At 27.3% G+C, this 6,730-nt stretch overlaps 1 protein-coding gene across 2 annotated transcripts; it reads right to left on the reverse strand.

Annotated features, from left to right (window-relative positions):
• Positions 1–214: 214 nt before the first annotated feature.
• LOC107003203 (protein PHOTOSYSTEM I ASSEMBLY 2, chloroplastic) lies at positions 215–2,370 on the reverse strand. 2 transcript variants are annotated; one of them, XM_015201492.2, is made up of 4 exons: positions 2,140–2,355; positions 1,351–1,410; positions 638–684; positions 248–553 (listed from the first exon to the last, which is right to left on the reverse strand). In XM_015201492.2, the coding sequence occupies exons 1-4, from the start codon at positions 2,278–2,280 to the stop codon at positions 466–468; spliced, it is 336 nt and encodes a 111-aa protein (XP_015056978.1). In that variant the 5' UTR covers positions 2,281–2,355; the 3' UTR covers positions 248–465. The 2 variants fall into 2 exon arrangements, with proteins under 2 accessions (XP_015056979.1, XP_015056978.1); XM_015201493.2 differs by lacking the exon at positions 1,351–1,410 and having other exon boundaries at positions 215–553; positions 2,140–2,370.
• Between the last annotated feature and the right edge of the window lie 4,360 nt (positions 2,371–6,730).

Consider the following 6,730-nt stretch of genomic DNA (forward strand, 5'->3'; position numbering starts at 1 on the left):
CTATAAATTGGTCCTCCCTCCACCCATTAGGGTTAATCACATATTCTCTATATTAATTTCATCGCTGACGGTTGTGGCAACATAAAGTTAGGACAAGGATGTAGAAATCAATGTATGACTAACGCTTCCGCTTTTCTTTGTGATAATGTCTTCCTTATCAGGTATGTGCTCCTAACAATCTTTATATAAGATTATCGTGTTTAATATCCTGATATTATGTATTCAAATATTTAATCTTACTCAATAATTTATGTTTGATCAATTTCTCATACAACCATTGTGAAAATTGTTTGGTATCTAATTTAAATAATTAATCTTATGAGATAGAAGTTGCACTATGTGTGACACTTGAAAGATATATGGGGATATTGGAGGAGAGTTATTTTTCTTGCAGTGTAACATTGGGATATCGTATCGAAAATATAAAAAAGAAAGAGATATTAAGAATTGAATCCAACGTGTCTACTATCTTTCACCTCGTTGTTCAGGAGTAAGTCCTCCTTTTCCACAAACTGGGCAACTCTTCAACCCAAACCCTTGGCAATCAAAACACCTACAAAGTTTTTATTAAGTTTTTAAATTTAACAAAATTTGATACTGTAATTGATTTTTCTATTTTTTGAAAGGAAAAACTTACTTCCATCTTTCAAATATGTTCCCATTCTTCTTATTCTTTCCTGTTCCCTGGACCAAGATGGAAGCAAACAATGATAATTAATAAATGATTTAAGCCTTCTTTTAGCTCTTTTAATTAAGACTTGAATTAGAAGAGTATTTTTTCCCCTCTTTTTTATTGTTTGCCTTTGTTTTTTCTATCATTTCACCAATGTAATGCACATGATTTATCACTATTAAATGAAATAGTAATTAACGACAGATAAATTCGTAATTAAATAACAAAAAAATATAGCTTATATTATTTAGTAACAGATCGTCAATAAAATTGCCAGTTACAAGCAATTTAATAATAAATTAATCACAAAATTCGTAATTAGTTTCATTTTTTTTTAAAAAACACTTAAAAATACATTTTTAATAATAATAATAACAATAAAAAAAACTCTCATCAAACACCTCAAATTTCTAAAATTAGTATTTTTTTAATTAAAACAATTTTTTTTAAACTCACCAGATCCAGGTTTGATTGTCTAAATATGTTAGTATTAAACTATTAATTAGAGTATATAGAAATGAGTAAAGTTATTCATACGTGGTGTTTGCACTAATCCAACATATATATATTATGTGTTTAAATTTATAATTTATTTTATTTTATTAAATTACATAATAATAAAAATTATATTGATTTAACATGAACATTGATACGGATAAACTTTTTCTCACTAGTACCTTGCATCCGGGACACTCTATTGCACCTTTACCGCCGCATCCTTCGCACCTACTCCCAATCTAAAATATTCATAATTAATATACATCTAAACATTTAATCTCCAACAATAATATTTTGCAAACTTATAATATGAATTCCACTACAAACAAAATAAAAATTACTAATTTATGCATCCATACGTATACTCAAAGCTAGAGTTTTATAATATATTAGCACACTTATATTATGGTCACCACATATGTCTTTAGGAATAATATAAGCATTACATAAATAATAATTTTTAGCAATAATTAATTAACGATAATAGCTTAATTATCATTAAATATGTATTTTTAGTTAAAATTAACACTCTTTGTATAAATCTCATTCCTAAAACTTTTAGCCACATTGGATCTAAATGACACTTGATTAATGTCGGTAAAGACTAGCAGTCTTTTATTAATGTGTGTATATTTCCGCTAAAAGTTGTTTTTGTTGTAGTGATAAGACACGCGTTTTAACTTGACCTCAACGACGTCTATGTCTTTTAATTTTAATTGTGTACAAGCAGACACACACGTCCTAGGCGGCATAATACATATGAGACACTTTGTAAGTAGCATGCATATATTTACTTGTTTAACTTTATACACCTAAAGTTTGAGGATAAATATAAATTGAAGTTAAATTAAGAGGATATATTTATCTATTATGCCTATATCTTACCTCTAAATCCTCAAAATTGAGTACATGCTATTAAAACTAAGTATGTAAGTGAACAAGTGATTAGAAGAAAATTAGTGACTCACTGATTTAAGTGAAAAGCCTCCAGACTTTGCAGCGGAAGTAACAAATGATCTCTGGCCTCTCAAATTTATTGTATTGAATTGTGAAATTGTTGGAGTAATTGAAGAATTGGCAAAGCAGCAACAAATGGAAACATTAGCCATTTTTTCCTCCTTCAAAAAGGACACACATTTTTTTTTATTTAATTTTTGTGCATCTTAAAGTGTTGTGTGGAAATGGATAACCTGCTTACACCATCCACATATTCTTTGACCCTATTCATTAAATAATAAAAATAAAAATAAAGACATGGACCTTGATTCCACCCTGGTCCAATATTTATATAACGATGTGGAATTGGGTTGGATCAGTTTTAATTCCGGTGCAAATTGACATTTTTTAATTATTACTTTTTTTAAGAAAATAGTTTTTAAAATGTTTATTAACTTAATAACTTTATTAAAGTTACATATATTTTAGAGTTCAAGTTTTGTGCATCGGTCGGGTGTATGTGATTTTTACACCATCAGGCATCAGGGACTTTTAATAAAGTTTAACCATAATAACTTATTTTAATAAAATAATAATAAATATAAAAAGAAAAAAAATATATTGACGGTTGAGTCCTACTTTAATTTTATTCATATTTACTTCCATAATTAAACTATTTTCTTTCCAAACTTAAATACAATATTGAGGTTTACAATAGGTTTCCCATGATCATGCTTATGTAGTTCTTCAAAACATCTTACACTTGTGAATTTGCTAACAAATAAAGCATTGCACTATTTTAAAACTTGACAAGCTTCTTCTACTTACTACTTAGTGGTATGTTGTTATACAATTAAAACAAATTTCTATATTGTGGTCATCTCCATTTTGTAAGTTTTTCTTCATCGCTTAAAAATATCTTTTTTTAAAATTTAAAAAAAAAAAAAGAAGTTGATCAAGCTTTTAAAATAGTTTGTACTTGATTCTATAATATTTTTTTACGGAAAATGGCCTAAAATATCCTCAAAATATTGAAAATGGTACAAAATTATCCTCCATCCACCTATTGGCTCCAAAATACCCTTCTCACCCACCTATTGGGTCCAAAATACCCTTGTCATCCACCTTTTGGTTCAAAATTGACTACTTATTTAACAGTTTTATATTTACACTATTTAAATATTTTTTAAAATACGTGGTGCTCAACTATTTATTATAATTTAACTTATTAGTATAATTTATAAATCAATCAATTACCCACCCATTACTAATTAAATTCCTCTTAATAAACTCGTCAATTATCAATGCAAGCTACTGCCAATTGAGTTTTAAAAATTATAGAAGTAAATTATCATACATTCAAGTGGCTAAATAAAAATCACTGATAAACTTAAAAGTCTGACTATGTTCATATTAATTATTCTTACGTCTTAATTATGTGATGTTACTTCATAGATAACTTTTTTTTCAAAATAATATATTAAAGGTTTTAAAACAAATCATAAATATTTATAAAATTATATTTTTAAAAAGTGCATTAATTATTTCGGGATGTTTTACTTCTTTACCTTTAATCATAAAGATATAATTCAATCTTGAAAGAGAATCCTATTGAAAGTATCATCCTAAATAAGCGGCTCAACCTAAATTTAATTGGAGTTTAAATTCGGACTCGAATAATTTTGGATGTTATTTTCAGGAATCTATAATTTCATCGTGTTTTAGTAGTGTTTATGACGATTTTGATATTAAAATTGGATTATTAATTGAGTGAGGTTTAGTTAATAATGAGTGGGTAGTGCGTTGGTTTATAAATTATATTAATAAATTAAAATTATAATCAATAGTTGAACGCCAAGTATTTTAAAAAATATTTAAAGAGTTTAATTTTAAAACAATTAAAAAAGTGATAAATTTTGAACCCAAAGGTGGATGACAAGGGTATTTTGGATCCAATAGGTGGATGAAAAGGGCATTTTGGAGCCAATAGGTGGATGACGGATAATTTTGTACCATTTTCAATACTTCAAGGGTATTTTAGGCCATTTTCCGTTTTTTTTTAAAATCAAATAAGTCAGTATTAGCTTTTTTATAAAATTTGAAATTTTAAAAGTTATAGAATTAAGGGAAAAGGGTCTGATATACCCCTCAACTTTGTCATTTGGAGCTGATATACCCCTCGTTATGAAAGTGGCTCATATATGCCCTTACCGTTATACAAACGGCTCACATATACCCCTGCCGTTACAAAATGGCTCACATATACCCTTCATTTAACGGAAGTAAAAAAAATTAGTTTTAAATTTATATTTATTACTTTTAATTTTTTTAAAAAATTATTTAGGGGTATATATGATTCTTCTATCAAAGTTCAATGTATATTTTAATTTTTTAATACATAAAATATTTTTTGACTTCTTATATTATAATTATTTGAGTTTCTTATTCTTATTTTATTTTTTTCTTTCATTCCTTTGTTTAAAGAAAAAAAATTTAAGCTATTTTTTTTGTCTATATTGTAATTTAATTTTTGTATTCGAAGAAAAAAATTTGGTCATCTACAATAAGTTTTACAAGAATATTAGTGAAACATAAATAAATTTGATTATCAAAATAATAATTCTAAATTAGTCATTGAAACAAAAAAAAGTCAAAAAAAATATGTTTGACGAGGATTAAATTTACTCATATGGAATTATATACTGTAGAAAAAATAATAAAAAGTTAGATCAAAATTATCTTTTTTTTTATTTCCGTTAGAGGAAAAGGGTATATGTGAGTCATTTGTTTATAAGTAGGGGTATATATGAGCCACTTTCATAACAAGGGGTATATCAGCTCCAAATGACAAAGTTGAGGGGTACATCAGATCCTTTTTCCTAGAATTAATTTTCAATTTTGAACTTAAAATTCTAAGTTTGGTAAACATTTAACAATAAAAAGTACTCCAGTAAATTTTATTAAGAGATTTATGAATTAAGTTAGCTAATTAAAAATATAAATTCAATTTTAATGTAGGTTAATGTCGAAAGAGTTGAAAATTCAAATCTACAAAATGAGTTACATTAAATAAATGATTTTTAAAAGAAAATCAAGACAAATATTATGTATATTGATAAATAAATAAAATAGTGAATGTATTACAAATATTAAAAACATACATAATCTTGCATCCATGTTTTAGGAAGGATATGTTTGAATGAGGTCTCGATTGTCATATTAATATTTATAATTTTTGAATACTTTTGTAAATTCTCTATCATTTTCTGAAAAACACTAATCGAAAGTTATATTTTGTCGTTGTTGCTCCATTGCTTTCATGTCAACGCACTATTATGTCCAAGTATTATATTTATTTTGTCTACAACTTGAGTTGCTAAATTTGGCAGCCCATACTTTATTTTGTTGGGCATTGGTCCAATCTTTGAACAACATTGATATTCTAAAACTATCTTTTGCTAATGATACACATGGTCTCAAAGAATAAATCTCATCGCGTTGAAAGATCTTTTTTGAAGCTAAATGATGATGCTTAAATAACTAGCACATTTTTAACTACAGTTGCAAATTTTAAAATTTGTTCTTCGCAATTTTTTCACCATGCTAAAAGTTAGGTTCTCTAAGTTCATCCTTTATATTTTTCTATATCCGAATAATATATTCATTGAAATCATCACGATTAGAAATTTTCAGAGGAAGATAATCATCCATCATATTATCAAATCATCTCTTCTAGGCCTATGAATTGGAGGTCCAACTGGTGGAACATTTACTTTCATGGATCTATATATGTCATATATGTATTTAGCTTTAGCTTCTTGTTACATCTCAAAATTTCTAAGCTAAAACTCAAGAAAGTATGTACCTAATTGTGGAATGCTCAACTGCCAAGAAGATGTGGGAATGCTTGGAACAAGTTTATCTTCAAGCAACAAAAGATAAGGAGTTTCAGCTTAAACAACAATTACAAAATGTTAGGCTAGAAACCAAGAAGATTGATAAATTCATCTAGGAATTCAAAGACATGTGATGGCCTTGAAGCAATTCGCAAACATGTGGATGAAGATAGAAATGTAATCAATTTTGTTAAAGGTTTAGGTATCATATACAAGACTTTTAGGACTGTCATGTTAGATAAGACACCATATCCCACCTTTAAACAATTTATTAATACTCTCAAGGATTTTGACATAAGAGTAGATGACGAGGTGTCACAACAAAGTCATAACATGGTTCTCTGCTCAAAGGGGCAGAGGAAGAGAAAACAACAAATTCAACTCCAGAGAAAGAAGTTTCAAGCATGTTGGACAGGTTCTGAGAACAACTAATATGGACTAGGTTCTCCGAACAATCAAAGTTCCCCAAGTGAAAATAGAGAGATGACCACTATCAAGTCATGTCAAAAATATGTGGTAAGAATAATTATATTTAATAACAGATAGTATTAAATAAATAGTATTAAATAATATTAGTATTTACTGTGTACTAATCCTAGTCCTATTAGGATTAGTACTCCTTAATCCTAGTCCTATTAGGATTAGTACTCCTTCCTATATCTCCTATATATATCTCCCATGTATTCCCTTATTAGGTTAACACTTCAATACAATCAATATTCCTTCA

This window comes from Solanum pennellii, chromosome 11, assembly GCF_001406875.1.
Source record: "Solanum pennellii chromosome 11, SPENNV200".
Taxonomy (NCBI): Eukaryota; Viridiplantae; Streptophyta; class Magnoliopsida; order Solanales; family Solanaceae; genus Solanum; species Solanum pennellii.